At 38.0% G+C, this 21,705-nt stretch overlaps 1 protein-coding gene across 5 annotated transcripts in view; it reads right to left on the minus strand.

The window, feature by feature from the left end:
• The window catches only part of ARHGEF7 (Rho guanine nucleotide exchange factor 7), a 117,829-nt gene that overhangs the window by 6,483 nt on the left and 89,641 nt on the right, over positions 1 to 21,705 (minus strand). For 3 of the 5 annotated variants that reach the window (XM_048328073.1, XM_048328100.1, XM_048328091.1), the window contains 7 exons: positions 19,231 to 19,309; positions 17,749 to 17,888; positions 16,887 to 17,111; positions 15,753 to 15,846; positions 12,773 to 12,862; positions 9,404 to 9,580; positions 431 to 530 (listed from right to left, as the gene is read on the minus strand). In XM_048328073.1, the coding sequence (XP_048184030.1) occupies positions 431 to 530; positions 9,404 to 9,580; positions 12,773 to 12,862; positions 15,753 to 15,846; positions 16,887 to 17,111; positions 17,749 to 17,888; positions 19,231 to 19,309 (905 nt within the window). Of the gene's footprint in view, positions 1 to 430; positions 9,581 to 12,772; positions 12,863 to 15,752; positions 15,847 to 16,886; positions 17,112 to 17,748; positions 17,889 to 19,230; positions 19,310 to 21,705 lie in introns of those variants that run through there. The other 2 variants (XM_048328081.1, XM_048328107.1) reach the window with 2 other exon arrangements.

Genomic DNA, 21,705 nt, shown 5'->3' on the forward strand with positions numbered 1-21,705 from the left:
CCAGCTTCTGTGAAAAGAAACACCTCTCAAGCACTTAAGAGACCTCTGCTGGTTTCTGTATTACAGCTTTCTACAACAGAACAGTAGTTTCATTTCCAACATACACTTTACCAAAAAGTAGAACGACACCACACGCTAACAAGAAGGATGACACCAATTTAATACTGAAATCTGACAGCACTTGGAAAAATTATTTGTAAGTGAAGCACATCACTTCTTGGCACGGGTGGAAAAAGTTGCACAGCATATACAAAGAAACCAGACATTTAAATGAAGGCCAACTGCACTTAGAGGACTGGCAGCATACTCCAAACAACTCTGCTCCAACTACGAACATACCACACAGACCCTACTATAATGGGAGACAGGAGGAGGAAGAAGAGTGCAAAGTTTACTACTTTAATTCATCATTCATTAAACGTTTTCTTACTTCTCTTCTATAACAGTCTGACCATTACTTTTAGTTTCTTCTACAATAATTTTTTCTTCTTCTGGAAGCAGGACTTGAGGAGCTGATTCTTTACGGGAACCTGTTGTAAAAATATATTAAAAAATGAGCAACTCACAAATGCCACTGAGACATTTCAAAGATTATTCTTTCATTCACTGCATGATACACCCCCATGACCAAGCTATACCACTTTCCATTTCCCCCTTCCCTCTACACACGAGTTACTGACACATTTGTTACTTTTGAAATCACAGCCTTACAACAACAAAAGGTTGTCTGACACTCGTATCCCACTGCTGACATAACGCCCGAGTCATTGACGGGGATGTTACACTGTTCAAGGAATAGTGCACTACTCAACCATCAGTAAAAGCTGTGCAAATTCCCCATGGCAGACTGAGAAAGAAAGACATAGCTCTGATTAAGTAACAGCGATTTAAGCCTCAAGGACAGATTCTGATCTCACATTGATACAAAACCAAGAAACTATTCTGCTCTAAACCCATCACTCTGTCAGTAAGGAGCAGAATAGTGGTATCAAATGACACAGCAATTAAAGAAAAATAAGTGAAAACCCTTTTTGCCAAAACACTGTAAGCACCACACCTGTGTGTGTGCACACACATATACATGCAAATCCTCTTACACATAGCCTTTTAGTCCTATAATTCATTCCTACCAAATGAAATACACTCTTTGTATTTAATAGATGTTTTAAAAAGCACTGCATGGTTTGATGATAAAAACTCAAAGCATTCCAATATCTTCAGAACTTTTTCCACACATTACAATTTATGACATCAAGATAAAATGTAGATTATAAAAAAAATAGCTCTGACTAGAAAAATCTACAGCCCAGAAATGTGCATTCACCCATAAGTACATAAAGTATGTATTCTACAAAGATTATTTAATTAGGCTGCAACAAATTACAAGGGTTTTTTTTTTAAGAAGGTCTGTAAATAAATTGGTGTCTAAGCATTTGTACAGAATTCAAACACTGCAGATAAAGCATTTCTTAAATTTTTTAACTAAGACATTGGTTTTAACAAACAAGGTATACCTGCCTACCAATTCACTGTAGTGAACTTTCATTAATCAGGAATTTCTTAAGTCTCATACAGTTCAAACTGATAACTTGGTACTACAGAGCACATGCCTGTCCAGAGAAATTAGTTGCTGAACAGCTGCTTTGTGATAACAGCACTTTTCTTTATGGTTCATAGTAAAATACATAATATAAACAAATTAAAAAGTTGAATAAATCACACTCACTAAAAAATACTAACTTCCTAAACAGCTGCAGTCTTGAGTTCTGAACAGTGAGCTTGTAGGGACCCTACCTTATCTGTACATGTTTGGACCCAACCTTAGTTGTACACGTTTAGCTATTTAAACTATTTTAGCAAACAATAACAAATGTTTTTAATGAAGAAAACAGTTTCCTTAAGCTTACAGTAAAGATCTAATGTATCAGTATATGGTTGTCAATATTATATGGAATAAAGATAACAGCAGATTTGAGAAACAATCACGTCCTTGAAAGCTGTAAGTTCTTCTTACAGAATGAAGAGATCTTTTAAGAGTTAATACACTTCCACTGCCACCTATTTTCCAGAAGGAGCAACCTATAAAACAAACATATCCAAACTCTGTAGGGAGGTCAAGGACACTTCCCTGTTTGTGCTGCCAAACTCTAAGTGTTAAAAGCTCTCTTATGTTTATTTCAGTCAATTGCTTACTGCTCTGCTTTATTAGCCTTGCAAGTAACAGAACTGAATTGTGGGAATTAGTTGGCAGCAGCTGCTACCAGATCACTGCATTTTGGGTCTCTGTACTGATGTGGAGCACACCTCAGCCCAGCACAGGCCAAGGGAGGGAGAACTGACCAAGGGGGAGAGAACTGCCATGTGTTTCGCACCCATGACTCCCTCCACCCAAATGGAGCACACGTTATCTTTCTCCTTCTATAGAGCTGCATCCAGCTGTCTGCTTGGGCAGGGTAACATGGGTCCTTGCAAAGCACAAATAGCATGGAGGAGACAGCTTGACAACAAATGTCCCAGCTGTTCAGTTATACACACACATGCATGTGAAGCAGATGTCTACAGCAGTGTATCCTGATGAATGTACAGCAGAGCACAGCACACAACACTGCTGAGACACACAAAGCAGCTCACCAGCACTATACATACAAGGAGACCTCACACTACACAAACACACACAATGCAAAACTGCTGCTGTGAACACTGACCTTCCTGTGCCATGGGACAGCAGCTACAGCAGAACACAAGTCTCACTCTCGCCTTCATTGCTCCAACACCTTTGGTAATACAAACCCTTGCTTGTATGTCAGAACTCTCGCTGCTCTTATGGTTCGTACTTAGGCAAAACCCCCCACACTTTCTCCTTTCTCGTGGTTTGGGTTTTTTGAGCTTTGGTGGGTTTTTCTTTATTGTAGATTTTTTTTTCCTAAACCCCACAAGCACTTGCTGAGTATCAAAGGTACAAACACACAGCACATCTACCCTCCCACAAAGGATCCGGTCATCAAATCAGTACGTGCACGGTAACATCAGAGATGAAGTGTCAAGTTCTAAAGGCAAAAGGAAGCTATTTCAAAATACTGCTTTTCTGCACCACTTATGCCAGCAGCTATCCTTTTTTTTTTTTTAAGGTGCTTTTTTTTGCAATTATACATCTGGAAGGAACTTCAAGCAGAGTCATCTCATCACTGGCACTCAGCAATATCCCCTAAATTGCACCTTGTGCCTTCATCAGGTTCTATATGCTTATCCTCTGTGTAACCATTTCCCTCTGCAAAAGCTACAGCTTTAGGACACACGGAAAGGGGTTGTGTTACGGTACAGTGGGCACTTCCCACTGAATCAATACTGAAAGGACAGTCAAGGAGGTTCCAGCAGCTTAGATAATCCTAAACACCTTTGAGACATACTCCACATTTTCATGAAAGAGGGTGGAAGAATCAAGTTACTTTTGTTTGCCATATCTACTATTCCTCAATCCTAAGCATCCAGGTTTCACACTAAATTTTATTACAAGACACTATTCCAAGTCAAAAAGGCCAAATGACTATATTTAAATTGACCTCAAACAACTGCCTAATACACCTTGACACACCATAACCACAGGTACCAGTCAGTTAGTTTGTTGGGGAGTTTTTGTGGAGGGATTTGTTGTTGTTGTTGCTGTTTTTTGGTTTAGTTTGGGTTTGCATTTTTTTAAAGATGGACACTCCACACCCCGAGCTACACAAAACAGGGTTTCATTTGGTTTGGGGTTTTTTTTGGCAGGGGGAGGGTATTCAGGGAAGGAAGGTGGATGGGACAAGAAAGGATGTTTGACAAACCCAAACCATTACTTCAAGATCAGCAAACAAATATTAAGGCCAAGTAAGTTGCTGTAACTTCTCAACACAGAACTGTTAAATCTAGGGTCTTGGAAGAATGACCGCACTGTTTAGAAGTCTGTTGAATAATTAAGGCAAACAACTGACCACTACAATCAAGATTCAACTAAGTTTCCATAAATTAAATTCCATCCAAAAAAATAAAGATCTATTCAATATCAGTATCTCTCACTCCTAGAGTGGAGAATAAAGAATTACAACGCTTTTTGACAATACTATACCCTAAATTATAGGTTTAGCAAATTTAGCCCGTTCTAACACCAAACCAGGAAGATACTATAGCAGAGGCTGAATACCACAGAGGTTCTCATTGATGTCTGTTTGTAATCCTAACTCACAACCTCAGCCTTTTATTCACTCTGCCCCAAAAGGAGCTTGACATCTTACAAAATGGTTGACACTGAGTCAACCCCCCTGCCTTGGGCAGGGACACCTTCCATGAGACCAGGTTGCTCAAAGCCCCATCCAAACAGGCCTTGAGCACTTCCAGGGATGAGGCATCCACAATTTCTCTGGGCACCATGCTATTTTAATATGGAACCATCCTGGTTCCTGACAGAAGCCAGGCTTCAGAAAGAGCTGTACTGGTAAACAGTCTGGTTGGTCCTTTGTTTTGAATCACTTAGCAGACAAATATGAAGGGAATCCAGAAGTTTTGCAGGAGGGAAGTAAGAAAAGGAGGATGAAATTCAGAAACCTTTCCACTTTAACTGGATATTAAATTTCTGCCTATGTTCAAAGACCTTGTCTGTCCAGGAACCATTTAAGCCAAGAGTAAAATGGAGGTGGGTATCCACGTCACCTGCTTAAAATAGCTAATTTCAGGGCATCAAGTTAAAAGCCAGCTCTCCCCAGTCAACCAAGAACAGCTTCCTCCAGCTGGTGAATGGGAGGAGAAGGCTCATAGTCATAGAAGACTATGAGTGTCCTAATTTAAGCTATGGAAGTCAGATGTGTGGGGATGGTGGTTAATTTCCAGAAGTGCACAGCATAATCTGAGGCCATGAGCAAAGACTCTGTTGAACAGCTTTTAAGTATTATTGTTTTCTTCACTTCTTCATACCTTTACTGTGATTAGGAGAGGTAAGGAGTGGAACAAGACAAGGATAAAGGTCAAAAATTTGGAACAGTACTTGTAAATATACAGTTCTGTTTTTCACCAACTTTACAAGCTAAGAAGCTCTCAGAAATTAAATTTACTTGAGTTTCAAAGAAAGAAGCATGACTTGCCACTGAAAAACAAGTGTGAATATACACAACTGTTTAGATCAACCATTAACCACTGGCATGTACAGACATGTACATTTCCTAGTGAAGTAAATGTTAGGCAAAAAAAAGTTACTTGTCATTTTAAATATTCAGTGTTTCACTGTATTTTTTATATTAAAGATGCTAAAGTGGATGAGCACACCTGCCAAATTAACCTACTCTTTCTTAATAAATTTTTCATGAGGTCCTAATACAAAGAATCCAAAAAATGGTGGCTCCCAGACTCTGCCTGTGTTGAGATTTAGAAATCGGAAAAATCTGTGCTACAGATCTGCTAAAATCAAAGGGGTACCCTTTAATGTCTTTGTAAAGAAAATACAAACCAGAATCCAAATATCAGCTAAACTTTAGTTCACTGTATAAGATACACCATCATTTGCAAATTCTTGGGAATAACAAAAAAGGATTGGGCATGAAGTTGTTTTGTCTTTTTTTTTTTAAACGAATAGAGATACACAAACAGGAAAAAAAAATCCACATGACTCAGATGACTGATTTAGGCATTTTTCAGCAATATGCTTAGATGAGTAAAATGGAAACAAAGTGGACCAAAATATAACTTCATATGTAAGTGTTAGTCATATAAGAACAGAATGAATAATTTGATAATACAAATACACCATCTGAAGACATGGGAGATTTCTAAGACAACATTTGGAAAGAGCTACCCCACTAAACTTTCTGTATTTCACCAACCAGTACAAAAACTTCCAACCAGACGGCTGCAGGACTAGAGCTGCTACAGTCATAGCAAAATAAAGTTATGACCTTTTAATAGAGAGGAGTGATTATTAAATTTATTCTGATGTAAACATTTTAGCACATATATTAGCTTATTGATTTATTTAAATTCACTCATGTGAGCATCTTTTACGTAGAAACACTATGGATAACTCTTGCTTTAAAAAGAAAAATATTAAATGTAATATTAAATCATGAAAACACATAAGGTTATATACACCTTTAGTATATTCATAAAATTTCTCTCTGGCAACAGGATCTGCAGAAGTAGGTTTTAGATTGTTCCAATAATTCAGCCCAGTATACCAATCAAAAAAAAAAAAAAAAAACAAAACACACACACACAAAACCACTAAAAGGAGGAAAATAAAATCAGTTTAACAGGAGAGGGAGGCAACAGAAGAACAATTTATAGATGGCAATGTCTCTGAAATTATTTTTTAAAAAAGGAGGATATAGAAGAATACATACGTCACATTACATTGAATTTCCTGTAGATGTCAACTACATTAAACAAAGATTACACACATGTCAAAAAAGGTCTTTCACGTCAGCATTTGATTCCTCTGGGAATAAGGAAGGAAGAGAAAGGAGGCATAGGGAGAAGAGGATGTGTTAAGTTACAAGTTCTGCTGTCCTTTCCCCCTGTGTAATAATTAAATATTAAAGTCACAGTCTAGCAAATGCAAAATTTATTTCAACTGTACATAACAGATGTCCTTTTTATATAAAACAAAACACTTAATTGATATATGCAACCACAAACAATATGCATACTGTACAGTACAATGAAACATTCAGATATACATCCATTTTGCATTTTCCAAAGGCAGTCACCTACTGAAGATGGCTTCTCCCATTCACAATGAAGTGCACAATATATATTATTCTTTCTATGTTTTACTTCACTATATACACATTACTGTGTTTTGGCAAGATTACGCAAAACACCAAATTAATATTGGTTGGCTTCAGTTTATGGTAAGCACTAGTTTATGGAAACTCTGCATAAGCCATGAGAAGAGGGCCTGACAATGGCTTGAACCTACCTTCCAATTCAGGTTCTCCATCCTTCCAGTGTATTTGTAACTGTACACATACAATTTACAGAATTGCATAAACATAAAGTACTGTTATTACCATGACTAAAGTTCCACAAAAATAGAAACACTGAACCTTTGGACTGAATACCACCATTTCCACAATTGCCTTTTTTTTGTTTGTTTGTTTAGAGCATTTTGCATTAATACTCCTGATCAGTTCACAATAGCTTACAGCCTGTAACACTGAGGACATAGAATGATTTTAAATGTGCTGTGATGTTAATATGAGAATACACAATATGAGAGATCCTAATTATGATAGTACTTAATGATTTAAATGCTACAATAATTAATGGTGGTAAACTGTCAAAGCTTTGGTGCATAGAAAGTCAAAATCTTCGGATCTGGATAACAAAACTTTCTGTGTGATAAGGAAAGTTCAAGTGCAACAACTGTATTACAAACTCATATTTACACTATATAACATGAAACAGACATAAAAGAATTATCATTTATCCTGTGCAGAAAACATTATTCAACTAGAACACCACAGCATAAGAAACAGGGCAAAAAACAATCCATACTTTCCATATATGTTAAAAAAACAAAACAAGAAAACTGACTGAAAGGAAGAAGGGAGTGAAGTGGGTTACAAATGTGCTGTGAAATGATATGGAGCACGTATACTTATCTCATTTCTCAAAGCAAGACTCCTCCATTTGAAAAAGGTTCAACATACACAAGTTCCTGGTCATTACATTAATATATGACCAGCAGTAAAATGTATGCCTGAAAACTCTCCTTGGTAAGCAGTACTGCTTTTGATAGTCATATTATAGAATGCCAACAACAATGAGAGAGGATAAAGCAGGGGATCAAACAAGACTGAACGTAAATTGAAGATGTGAACTGCCTTAAAACATCTTCTCCACACTGACCACCTTCTGTAATCATGCACATCTAGCAATTACAACTTTCTGATCATGTAACCTGCAGAAAGGTTTTGATTATCTTTTAAACAGTGTGATCAAGTTCTCAGGCTGCAGTTAAATTTCGTCATGATTACTCTGAACTTGTTCACAGAGTAGTATCTGAACACTGGATAACATGCTTATGTGAAAAGGGATAAGGGTGTTGCACTTGGGAACCCTGGAGAAACTGAGAACTGTTTCTGTCCTTTCATCACACTTTTCCCTAATGCTTACAAAGATTTGGAGAACATGCCATTTTTGTTTTGATGCCAATTACTTTAGCAACAAGACAGAACACACACACACACTTCACCCCAGCAGTGCCCCAGGCACAGGTTTGAGACCTTCAGCTGTGCACAGCATGTCACAGTTCTCTGAAAAAGCCAACACAACTGTAAGTGAAGAGATGCTGCTGAAAACAAACCTACTTATGAGAGAAGTTACAAGACACAATAAAATCTGTCACAGACATGCTCCAAACAGTTCAACCCAAAAGCCAAGCATTCTATTATTCAGAACTTCAAACAAGCCAATTTGATCACAGTTGTACCTAGAGTTTCAGATGCTGAACACTGGAGCCTCCATCAGGGGAACCATTTTCATCTCGTCTTTTCAAGAAGAATGGTCAATTGAGAGTTGACAGTTGTGCATTTTAACAGGCAAGTAAACATCTAAACCCTGCTTTCTGCCACACTACTGCATACAGTAAAGTGACAGTATGACCACAGGTAACATGAGAGTACCAAAACACTGCATGTAATGAGCATGGACTGCCAGGTTTTCATGACAATTGCCAGACTGGGGTGGGGAAAGAGCAGTGAGGTCCTTCATATAAACATTTTAAGCAATGAGCAAAAGACAGCAGTATAAAACCAGAATTTTTTATGGATTAGCAAATGCTCTTCCAAACAAATAGGCCAGATACATGAATATCTGAATGATTTTACAGCTCTTGTACTGCTTATTTTTAAGCTGCATTTTACTTACTCTACCAGCTTTGTACTTTGTTAATATGATGTAGAAAATCCAACCACTACCACTAAGGTATTTCCGTATAGCTGGCACTCAGCTCTCAAACCAGTATGGTTTCAGTACAAAATATAAAAATGTGCTTATCCAAAATGAAAAAAAAAAAGAAAATAAAGGACCTGCTACTACACTGACCAAGTCAAAAGAAAAAAAAAAAAAAAGACCATTCAGAGCTACAAATTAACATCTGTCAGTTAAAAAAACCCTCAAGAAGTATCATCCTTAACAGGATATACACTTTTTAGAATGACTTATTCGTATGTGTATTGAATTGACAATAGAGCCTTCCACCAGGTATAACTGAAGTTTCAGGAGCTCCCTCAGAAGTTGTTAAAATATCACATTAAAGAGACAAGGAACAGCAAGAAAACATCTAAGAAAAGCAGGCTGTGATACAACAAGCATTTGTTAAGAAAAAGCTCAGAAGTGCATTAGTTCTGGTGAGAGATATATGAGCAACAGCTCTTACGAGATGTAGACCCCATTCTGTAACTATGGGCTGTCCATATACTGTCATAGTCAGAGTCTTCTGAGAGGTCTGAAGGCTCCAAACGAGAAAGACTACTGCGACGACCCAAGGAGTCTAGACTTGATTGGTCATCATCAGCCAAGACGTGATTATGCATCAGGTCAGTGCCTTGCCATGCTAAGGATGTATAGGTGAAATGAAATGGTGGATGTGGATAGGCAGAGGTGGGATGAGGAGGAGAACGTAAGGAATAGCCACAACCAAACACATGAAATAAAAGCAAAAAGGTGATGGGAAGAGAAGGAAAAGAGAAAATATTGTTAAAAAGGCACCAAAGTTGGGTTTTTTCTTTTTTTTTTTTTTTTTCTTCAAATTTGTTTGGGGTTTAGGTATAAATTACACTCAGCATATAATAATGTTTGAATGGTTACAATACAATTTTGAAGTGGTTTTCAAGTTTCTAGGCAGTCTCAGTTAAGAATTTTGAGTAACAAAATATAGTTTGAAAATAGAATTTTTTGAAAAGGAAGTCAGGTTCTTTTGAAATACAGAGTCAGTTCTGGTCTGGGGAGGATTTGACTGGGCACAGAGCAGTAAACAAACACAGTAAGCCAGCATGATCCAGCACCAATGTGAAAAGCAACAGCCCCTTCCCCATCACATGTCTGTACCTTATCCTTTCCCTCCCTTGCAATGACACAGTCTTTTGTACAGCTGCTTCATGAGCCAGGTCAGGAAACAGCTTCGGATGAAAAAATCTTTTGTAGGGTTAGTTTTTTCAAGCAGGTAATTTTTCTACCAGCTCACAACACAGCCAACAGAAGTGTTTGTGTCACCACCGTGAAGAGAAAAATGCAGGGGGAAAAAAATGCAAAGGTTCTCATGCAGAGCAGGGCTGCTGATTTCTAAGTCAGCAGCAACATCTTGCACCCATTGAAGGAGACTGTCAAAGCACATTTTTTTTCTGTGCCCATACCCCTTGTCATTTGTTAAACCATGTGGTGAATTAACTCACAGAAAAACAGGGCCAAGAGGCTAACAGTGACACAGCCTAGCCCATTCTGACCCCTCACACATCTCTACCTACACACCTGAGTCCTTCCTCCCAGTTAAATACTTTCAGATCTCTAGGGTAGTTGGTCAAACATAGTAAGGACAATTGTTTAATTTTTCAAGGCCTGGCAATATCCAAGGACTGAAGCCAGGTAAGTGGCCATGTTATGAGCCACCATACCCGTGATAGTGCAGAAGATTAAGTCTTCATTTGAAGCAGAAATGCAAAATAAGATCAGCGTTCAAGAAGCATGAGAAAGTCAGACTCTGCTCTTTCATTTCCATCTATCTACCCAAATTAAATCCCACTTCTTTCCCACCCAAACAACTGCTGCTCTGCTACCTCTAATGCCACACCTTACCAGTCTGCACTGGTGCCATAGATCTGCTGTACTAACACTGCCAAAAGCAGCAGATTAAGGTGAAGGTAGGGGAATTGCCCAGTGAGTGCTGTGAGGGACAGGCAGAATATTAACAGGGAGGTAAGAATGGAGTATGTAAAAAAACCAGCACACTTCCCAGATGACAGGCGACTCTCTCATTCTATTATTCTACACTGACTACTGCTCCAACAGAAGCAATTCCAGCTTTATCAGTTCTTTCCCCACTTCCAATTCCAGTCTTCAAATGGACCTTCTGGAACCTAGTCTTAGGTGACAACACTGCTTTCCAAACAAAGCAGCTGTGTGCCGAATCAATAAAAAAATTTTCTTGCTGCAATTAAGGGCAAATAAAAGCTGTTGACTTCTGATGTATGCAATGATACCCACAGCACTATGTATATTTCTTAAATATACATAGAAAGAAAAAATAGGCAAGCAAAAAAAAAAATCATATCCATTTCATATCTGCACACACACACTACTGTGCAAGTGCAAATGTTTTCCCAACCATTTCTTGTCACATTATCCTTGGAAATAACAGATCACAGTTGAGGTGTTTAAACGGCAATCATCTCATTTGATTTTATTTGGAACAACAGTATATATCTTCAGAATTTTGAACCCATTCATTCCCTTTAGCCAATTAAACACACTACTGTAATGACTGTAGGGCTATAAAAAAGATTAGTACTGGTACAAAAATAATAGTAGTAGCTAATTTCATGATCTTGGAGATCTGCAGTTCATTAAGACAGAAAAATCAAAATTAAGGCTTTTGCTGTTACTTGAAAAGTTTTTACAATTAATACAACTGCCACATTCCCATTGTAAGTTACACAGGAACACAAAGTAGCTGTGTTTTTTTCCAAGGTGACAACAGCAAGTGAACATATGTTAGGAAAATTCAAGAACTAAGTCTGCAATTGCATTTTAAAACTTCAACTGTCAGCATAAAGTGCTTTTGCTTGGAAGCAAAACAGGCCCAGAGCACTGTAGACAGCAGTAACAGTGATTAATATTGCAAAATTTAAATAGCTTTAGTGGACAAGAAGTTATGATGTCCAGTCTTCTAGTTCCAGCAAAACCAGCCAAGTACTTCAAGATCATTATACTGTGTTCCAAGGATCTCCAAATTAAATCTGTATTCAACAGTGCAAAAAGGAACAAACGCAACAGCATTTTCTCCTTCCTTGTGTAAATGGAACACATGCTGGTGGACTCCCCTGCTTTGAGCAACGTTTTACTTACAATACAGAGGAACTCCACATGGCAACCTTGATTTGGATTAAATGAAGTAGGACCCCAGAGGCACGTTACAGGTTTTCAATATGCTAGGTATTGATCTGAGAAACTAAAAATGGCTTTAAGCAACACACAACTGAGAACACTTTCTCCTGAAATTATGAGACGGGGTTAAAATTTTTAATTAATACTAAAAACAACTAGTGGCAATAAAATTAAAGACATTTTTATAGGTCTAGGTTACTTTTCCATAGAGAAAGTCTTTGTTGAACAGAACACAACAAAAATACAGTCCTCCAAAATTACGATGACTTCTTCATTCCTCCTACTTACCAGCTTCTTGAAATTTATCCAAAAGCATACTGATTAGCTGTTATATTCAGTTCAGACACCTCTTATTCATTGGTGAAGCTCTAGTACAATTTTAAACCATGAAAAGTAGTCACTTTTGGGTTTTTGTTGTTTTGGATTGTTTCAAAATACTGAAAAAATAATAGTGTCCAACCATGGCCCTTGGCATCCAATACATAAACACTTGGCATTGATATTAAACCAGAAACAGGTTATTATTATTTGCAGGTCCAACTTGCTATTTGCAAAGGCCTGAGAATATACATCAGTCTCTTTTTCAAACTGTCTTATTTGTGTTTTAGTTAGCCATTTCTACCCATTTCAGTACTTTCTAACTTACTTGAATTTAGTGTTTGACGTGTTTTGGCACTTGTGCAATATGCTTCAATGACTTTAAGAATCTGAGCATCTTCTTCTAAAGCAGCTGTACCTAGAATCAATGGGAAAAACAGAATTTTAAACATGGGCATGTTTCTTAATATAGAAAAGCCTTTGTAAATAAGTACAGTTCAGTTGAGTCCAAAGTTCAGCCTAATCAACCCTTTAAAATTCTTTTAATCATACCATTTGAAAAATCAAACTTGAATGAACAAAAGTAACAGTTTAATAAGACAAATACTATTTTTAAATGCTTAGAAAAAACTCAATTCAGAGTATCCACCCACATTCAAAAAAATTTCTGAGCATCTAATGTTGTACAGAATGTGTTTGGAAGTGTGAGGACTCTCATTCTAAAGCAGTCATTTTACTGAAAAACCCCTATATACTCAAGTTATTATATAAACAAACAATTCAATATGCATACTGTTTCATTATTTTATCAAAGAAATCAAGAGACAGAATATTAATTCACAGAAAACATCTTGAAAACTTTTGTCATTTGTACATATATATGTGTGTTATACATGTGTATGTGTATACATATAAAAAAGATGAGATTTACCCCTTTCAACAGCACACAACTGAAAATAAAACTCAGAATTAACAGCATAGTTTCAGTACTATTTCAGTCCAGTGTGCAGTAGGAAAGCTTCCACTATCATGTACATATATCTGTGAAAAGTGACTACTTTAAACTACTCAGACTTCAATGTAGAAACAGCACTACTGAAAAAATTTAACTTTTCAAGCTTAACATGGCAACACTTCCCAAAAGGTAAAGCTCCACAGCAAATCTTTTCCTTGGGTGACTCAGTAAAAATCCTGTCAAACTGTTCACTTGCAACAGAGTGAAATTCCAACCAGAAATCTAGAGGTACCTCTACCATGAATTTAGATGGAACCAGAAGTCCATGTGCAAGGCAAGATAATTTGCTGTTTTAAAAGCATTTTTCCTCTTTCCCCCTGTGAAATAACTAGGTTTGAAAATTTCCTGCTACACGAATCTGAGCAGCCTTCAACATCAAAATCTAGTTGTATTCTCTCCCAGCCAATGCATCGTGGTGGTTTTTGTGGTTTATTATCACCAGAACAAAGCCAACTTTCCAAACATTTGTCAGGACAAGCTAGCTATTGCAGAAATTATCTTTACCAAATATAATTTCCTTACAGTTTAAGAGATGCAGGAACTCCAAAGTAAGAGTTATCCCTCTTTCAAAGCAGGAAAAAAACTGGATTTCATAGTTAGAATGCAGCACCATATTATTACAGTAGCAGGACAAATGCTACACTTCTGAAACAGCATTTTGAGAGCACTCAGTTGGAACACCTCAGTTTTGGCTGTTAAAATGTTAATTTGACACAGCAGTTCTCAAAACACAGCCCCTCTGGATTCCTGAGAAGGGAAGGAACAAAAGCCAGACCTATCTATCAATATGCTTTAAGTTCAATAAAAGTTCCTCAGTGGGAAATTTTAATAGCTTCAGAAAAAAGTTGAGAAAGTTGAAGGAACACTAACAGAAGCCTCTAATTGCTGATTAGGGAAGATGAATACCAAGAATCTGTAAGAATTTCTGTAAGTAACATTACCTCTTTGACTTAAAGCTACAAAAAATAGCTTTTATTGGAAGTTATTTACTAAGGAGTAGAACAATGTATTTGCAAGCTACAGACCCCTTCTTTCCCCCAGGTAAGAACCCTTAACTCCTCCCCACTGTGTTCTTTAAAAATTGCTAAAGCTGCAAGTTGACGGCTTTATCACTATCATTACTACCAAATCTCCATTCTCCAACATCTGAAATGATACTGTATAACAGTACTTTTGCTTTCCTAAGCAGATACCTTCCTGAAAGGGTAAAACATCCTGAACTACAACATCCACCCACACATCCACAGACAGAGAATCATTCTACTCACTACCTTGACCTCTGCCACACGAAATTCACAGAACATTTGGCAGGACTAACACCTTAGACAAGCCAAGAGCACCCTGAGGAAAAGCTTTTTCTCTCCAACTCTGTATAAGCCTGTGAGAGACAGCTGCCACAAAAACACACTTCATGCACTGAACACTCATGGCACAGACTATCTTAAAAAGCCTGTGAGCAAAGGACAGACACAGAGAAACAAAAGCTACAGCAAAAATCTTACAAAAAAACCATCCTGTCTTTTACTGATACAAGTAATCAGATTATTCATTCACACAAATTTCTAAGGAAGAATTACAGTGACGCTGACAACTAAGTGAATACTGTGTTTGCTTGATAACATTAATGTTCCCTCCACTTCAAATTATCCCAATATCCAGATTTTGACCTCTCTCTTTCTGTACATTAATCAGTCTCTCTCAGATCAGCGTTTTTCTTCAGACTTCAAGCAGCCTAACTATCTGCAGTTTAGATACAGACAGGAGCAAATGACTTTATTTATAGGAAATAAGAGAAGACTGTTGGATCCTAGAAGCAGTGATTGTGGAAGCAACTTGTCTTCAAATAAGCAGCAATAACCAGCTTTCCAGCACCAGGACAACAGAAGCTCCTACCAAGACCAATCTAAAAACATAGCTACAAAGGATTCTGCAAGAGTGGGACAGCATCTTCACATTGTTGTTTACAGTACTAAAAGACAGGTTTACCTTACTGAACTTTACTTGGCTCTCTAGTTAACCTCCCTTCCCTCTGTAACAAACAGAAATAGCACTTCACAAGCAGACATCCACAGTAGCAATCAATAAAGCTCTACAAAGCAACTAATGCCATTGTAGCATAAGCATCTAAGATGAATAGAACAAACCAGCCTCTGGAGATACCTACCACTCTCCCCTGACATGAGAGAGGAAACCAGATGACTTGCTTACACTGTACACCTAACTCTCACAGAATTTAAAGTGATGTTAATTGCAGCCTTTTTATTGTGCAGATACTTGTTCAAGTCTCTCTTACTTTTTCTCAGTGCAAACTCTTCATCCGATGGCTTCCTTTCTGGCTTGCGTTTGGGAAGCAGCTTTTTCATGGTTTTAGGGCTTTTACTGAGATCCTGTACAGGAAAAATAAAAAGAGTAGAGCTTCTCCACATTATTTCAAAAATTTAACTTTTAAGATGCATACAGAAATTACTAACTGCAAACCTTTTAACAGAACCAAAATACAGTTTACTAGTATTTTTTGCCATGTTCAATTTGCCTGAATTGGCTGATTTCCTCTCTACCCTTCCTCCAACTATACACAAAGTCAAGTATTTTATCTGTTCTATTAACAGAAATATACATAAAACCTGGTGCAAAGGCATTCAGCCTGTATGGGAGCTAGAGAGAAGGGAAGAGGCAGGAATATATTAACCCAGGTCTTTTTCCTGAATGGTTGAAGAGACAACCCATTTTACTTCTCTTCTGGGAAGCAGGTAAAAAAAGGACCTAACAAGGAAGCTTGGCAGGTAGTATACTCTTTAAAGCCAAAATTTGTAAAAGTTTAGGTCTGTTTTTACAGAACTCTACAGGGAAAAAAAAAAAAACAAAACAACAAACCAACAAACAAGCAAAAACCCCAAACAAACAAACAAACAAACAAACCCAGCAGCATTTCTGCTCAAAATGTGGTCATGATAATTTACAGGAACAATACTAAGTTTTCGAAACAAAAGGAAAATGCTGGTCTACCCTTTACCTTAAGGATACAACACATCATCTGTGAAAATACAGAACAAGACAGTAAAAAGGTGACTGAGCAGGACCTACCAAAGATGATCAAGGTGCGTTTTGAATGTTATTGTATGCTAAACACTATAAAGATGATTGAAATTTAAATACATTGGTGAATTTAGTGGCCTACACATGAAAGCCTGAAAGGATTTTAAGTTAAATTACAAAATTAGCACATGGTACAGCCAAACAGAAGAACCTCTTGTAGCAACTAAGTCTCAGTACAAATCTTGCACTGCAGATCAACTCTCACTTTTTCCCTGTTGTTTAGGAGATTTACAAAATTAAAGGAAAGTCACATACAGCCACCACAAAAAAATTTAAAACTTCCTATCAAAGGCCTGCCACGCTGTCCTTTTTCTTGGCTGCTGCATCTCACCTCTTTATAGCAAAGAGCTGCTGAAGGCCGTAGTGGAGGTGCAGGCCGCAGGCAGCTCAGACTCCAAGGCTTGGGCGTTTTCGGAGGTTCCAGCGGTCCCCAGTTTATTGTGGTGTGTGGAGTCCCATGATGTGATGGATGAGGGAGAGTGTGGTAGGCAGGAGTCAGTGGTATTGGCTTGCTGTCTGAATGTTTGCTGGAGGGAGTCACTGGGTGGGAAGGAAGCTGTCAAACATGACAGGAAAGCAAAGAAAGCATATTATCATAACAGAGACAATGTCATCAAGGACTGGTGAAATAATCCCACTTGCTATATAGCACTTCTGTTTATTATAGCTGGCCTTTGAAAAATTTTACACTAAATTATTTTTTGGAAAAAAGAGGCTTAAAATTTTTTTATTGTCTACCACAGAGCAGAAACTAAACAAAGAACAGCTATGAGAAACCCTGCTCCCACTTCTCTCACCACTAAGGGCAGAGCTAAATTTATATCCATTCATATCCAGCAATTCAAATGCAGAACCCAAAAGAAATTACTGTTTCTCCACAGCCTGTCAAGTACATCACCAATTACAACCTAATGTTCTAAGTATACTTATAAGACGGCGATGGCCAAAATAGAAAAAATAATGATAATGAACTTTCTTTTACCCCATTAAACTATTACACTGAGTTTTAAAGCATTTTATTCTTTGTTCACACAATTAAAAACAGAATGATCTTTTTACCTATTAAACTATAGTGACAACATTCAGTTCTTGTTACTAATGAACAATTTAAAAAAATAAGGCTTTCCATGGTGTTATATTTGCCAGATAAGCTAATTCTGCTCATTCACTTCAACCCAGAAGCTCTTTCTTACTGTGTGAGATGGCACAGAGTGAGGTTTAATGGTGGGATTCCCAACAGTTGTGACTTTGGTTTGCTTCTGCAGGTGATCCACCCATTCATGCAAATCTTGTTGGTTGTTACAAGATACTAGTATCCTTTCAATCATATTTCCTAGGTGATAGATATCAGAAAGACATAGGAAATGAAAAAAGAACAACTTAGTCAATCTGACATGATTAAAAAAGACACGTTTCCTAAAACATTACACGCTCTCAGTACTAAGCAAAAATTTAAAACCTTTTTTCAGTACAACATCCCACTTTTCCAGGTTGTGACACACATCGCCTCAATGTATTTATTCATAGTCAAGCACAGGAGTTCTACTTTTTTCTTCCCAGCACTAGTAATTAAGCACAACCTTAAATGACAAGAGTAGGAGACAGGCTCATCTAGCAGCCTTATGCTTCTCCATCTTCCCCAGTAAAGCCACCAGATAGCCTAAAATGTCATCCTTGAGTCTGTACACTACAACACAGGAAAAGTTATAAAATAAGACTTCACCAATCTTCTCTCAGAAGAAGGCATAAAATTAAAGCTAAGGCAAAAATCACTTGGGAATGTAATCTCAACCCAAGACAACTTTCATTTCTGCACTTAACACCATTTAACCCATCACATTCCCCTTGAGGTCAGCTCCATAGCTATTGTCTCAAAAAAAAGTGGGTTTTTTTCTCAACATTAACAATTTTTTCCTCTGTGCCTCATGGCATTGATATCATACTTGAGACAGTGAAAATTGCCTTATTTAAATGCAACCTGCTTGGAGGTAGAACTGATGCAGGAAATTAATGAAGGTATGAAGCTCCACCATACAGACCCTGTACTGTCCTTTAAATTACCTGAGGACATACATGATGAAATGAATGACTAAACAGATAGAAATGACCCAATATAAGCATAATGGCAACAATCATTAACATCAGAGATGCTAAAGGTCTCTCAGGAAAGAGGCAGACAATTTCTAGAAGAAAACTCTTCCAGAGCCTCTTGAATTCTTATTCTTTCAGTAAATAGTGTACTTTGAACTGCTTATTATAAAAGACCTTCTCCAAGGCTACTGCCTCCATTCATTAAGATACAGAAATTCCAGGATGAATCCCACACAAAGAGCTCCTGAACTGCTTAAGGGAAGCAGTAAAAAGCAGTCTTCAAGCGAAGCTCCGGGCAGCTGTGTTACAAAGTTTGTATAATCACAGGATGGCTGAGTCTGTAAGGGACCTCTAAGTCCCACTCCCCCCACTGCTCAACACAGACACCTAGAGCTGGTTGCCTGGGGTCATGGCCAGAGAGCTTTCCAGTACCTCCAAGGACAGTGATCTCCCCAGGCACCCTGTGCCAGTGCTTGGTCACCCTCACAACGAAAAAATTTCTTCCTCTGTCCAGGGCGACCATTTGATGTTTGAAACAGTATATCCTGGAATAAGTAGTAAATAAAAATACTAATGGGCAATACCTGATATTTCAAATGCATTTTTATGGTTTTCACTGTCTTCTAGCTTTGTAATAGTCATTCCCGTCATGGGCAGTTTTCCCTTGAAAAAAAAAAAAAGTTAACATTGGCATTAAATACAAAACACATAAAAACCTTACCAACTAAAGAAAATACTAACTTGAAGCTCTCAAAGACCTTCACAGTAAATTGACACACACCCCCCCAAAGGGTTTAAAAACATTTAAAAATTCATACAGACATCTCACAATGGGAGTTTTTCCATATGTCCAACTTCTGCAAATGACATCTGTGACATCAGTAAGTCTAGCTGATACCTATTCAGGCTACGAAATCCATACAAATGTAACAGTGATCATTGCTCAGTCTCAGGTTCTTGAAACTGAGACCTTCAGGGTCATCCATATTACACGATTGGAGGTAATTGTGACTCTTCTTTAAGCACATTTGTTTGCAAACTGTTTGATTAGCTCCCAGAATAAGGTCTGTAGAACAAGTAAATTTATAAAGGAGTATTTCACTAAATAAATGCATCTATTATTTACTGACTATTTATTTCTCTAATAATGCCACTGCTAAATTCCCTCATGGAAATACTTTGGCCGGAGGGGGGGGGGGGGGGGGGGAGGGAAGGGGGGGAAGCCATGAACACCTTCACATTTGTAAAGTTTCTTCAGAAGAACATGCTAATTTTGCAAAAGATCCCATTTTAAAGCCAGTCAAACAAGGAAAAAAAGTCAGTTTAGGATAACTTTTTGACCCTTTAGAAACACAGAAGAATAAATAAAATTGAGTATTTTTGGGATGAAAGGCTTTACCGAAAATGAAACTTCAATAAAAGCTCTTTAAGAGAGATCCTGTATTCTCCTGCACAGAAACACTATTCAGCAAATGCTGGTGAACACACAAATACTATGTACTGTGGAATTTTGGCTCCAAAAGAGCAAAAAGAATACAAACCAACTTTATGTTTTCTTCTTTCCTAATGACAGCAGAATGGACAAAGGCTTCTTAGAAGCTTGAAAATGAAAAATCACTTGGTATTCTGTAGGCGCAGAGCATGCTCAGGCCCAAGATACCAAAGAGAAAGGAGGAGTTTTCTTGTAGCAGCTTCCCCACTGAAGGAAACATGGTGGCCATGTGCACAACACAATGCAGCTAAAATTTGCTCTTTTCCCTTTTTTCCATGTTTGCTGCTTCATGAGTAACACAGCATACAACCACAACAACAGAGATGTGCAAGAACTGCTGACATGGGTGGGAAGGGAATATGGGGGTACACTAGGCAAGACTGGTGACAGAGATCTGAACCACGTGGCAAGAAAAAGTACAAAGTCAGCAAATCAGAGAAAATTGAACTGAAATTGTGAATCATTTATATTCCCCTTCTTTTCACAAAAAATTGTGCACCCCTCCTAAGATGTATGGTCCCTGCTCCTTGTGACTTCAGTTTACCACTGCTAAAAGTTCTTCCCGTTAGCTCACATGGTAGATATCAAACAGAAAATCTGAAGCCTGACAATTGGGCTATTCAGAAATGCAAGAAGGTGTTCCGTTGGATGATGCCTTCAGTGGCCTAATTTCCCTGAGAATGACTGAAGAAACCGCATCATCTTCTGCCCTTATCCATCCCAGTTCTGAGATGTGAACCTCAGAAAAAATGTCCAGGATGCCCACATTACAAACTCTAGACATGGGCTCTGAGCAACTGTCTCAGACACAAACACTGATGAAGTAAGTGTAATATTCATCTTGCTGTGAATAGGTAGCAATTAAAATTTGAGACGTACTCAGTGATGGGACTATCACACATGAGGTTGCGAGGAAATTAAGAGTTTTGCTTTCAAGAGATGATTGGAGAGTGAACACTAAGAAGGGGCTGTGGCCATTCTGAGTAGAAGCTGAAGACAAATCAGAAAATGGCTTATTTATTTAGTTAGTTATTGAAAAATGCTGTGCACTTAGAGGATAAGGTGGGAGGTAGGAAGAAATGCAAGTGATACACAATAGGAGAGGCAAAATAAAGCTTGACAGTTTAATTTCATACCCAAGATGCAAGTGCTTCTGTGAAACACAGCCTAGAGCTACAAGGGAGCCAAGACAAATGGCACTCCTGCACTACAGCAGTTGTTCCACCTCTGGAACAGGCCTGTGGGGCAAAAGCCACAAGTATTCAGCTAGGAAACTTGGGAGAGAGCTCAAAGGCTGTGTCTACCAGCTATGAGCAGGGATTTGTGAAGCAAAGCACCTGGTGCTAAGGTCCCTAGTGCCACATTGTATGCATTTCAGGTGGTGGTACACTGGAGAGCCCAAGGCTGGGGCCAGGGATTGAATGTCAGTCCACGTACTTGATCTTTTCCTACATTTAGAGCAGATCAAGCATACTTTTGGAGCATGCCTTCAGCTTCATCCAGAGGGAATCTAGTCTGCAAGCCCCAAAGCAACTTCTACTCTGTGACTCATTAAACAGAAAAAACT

This window comes from Corvus hawaiiensis, chromosome 2, assembly GCF_020740725.1.
Source record: "Corvus hawaiiensis isolate bCorHaw1 chromosome 2, bCorHaw1.pri.cur, whole genome shotgun sequence".
NCBI lineage: Eukaryota > Metazoa > Chordata > Aves > Passeriformes > Corvidae > Corvus > Corvus hawaiiensis.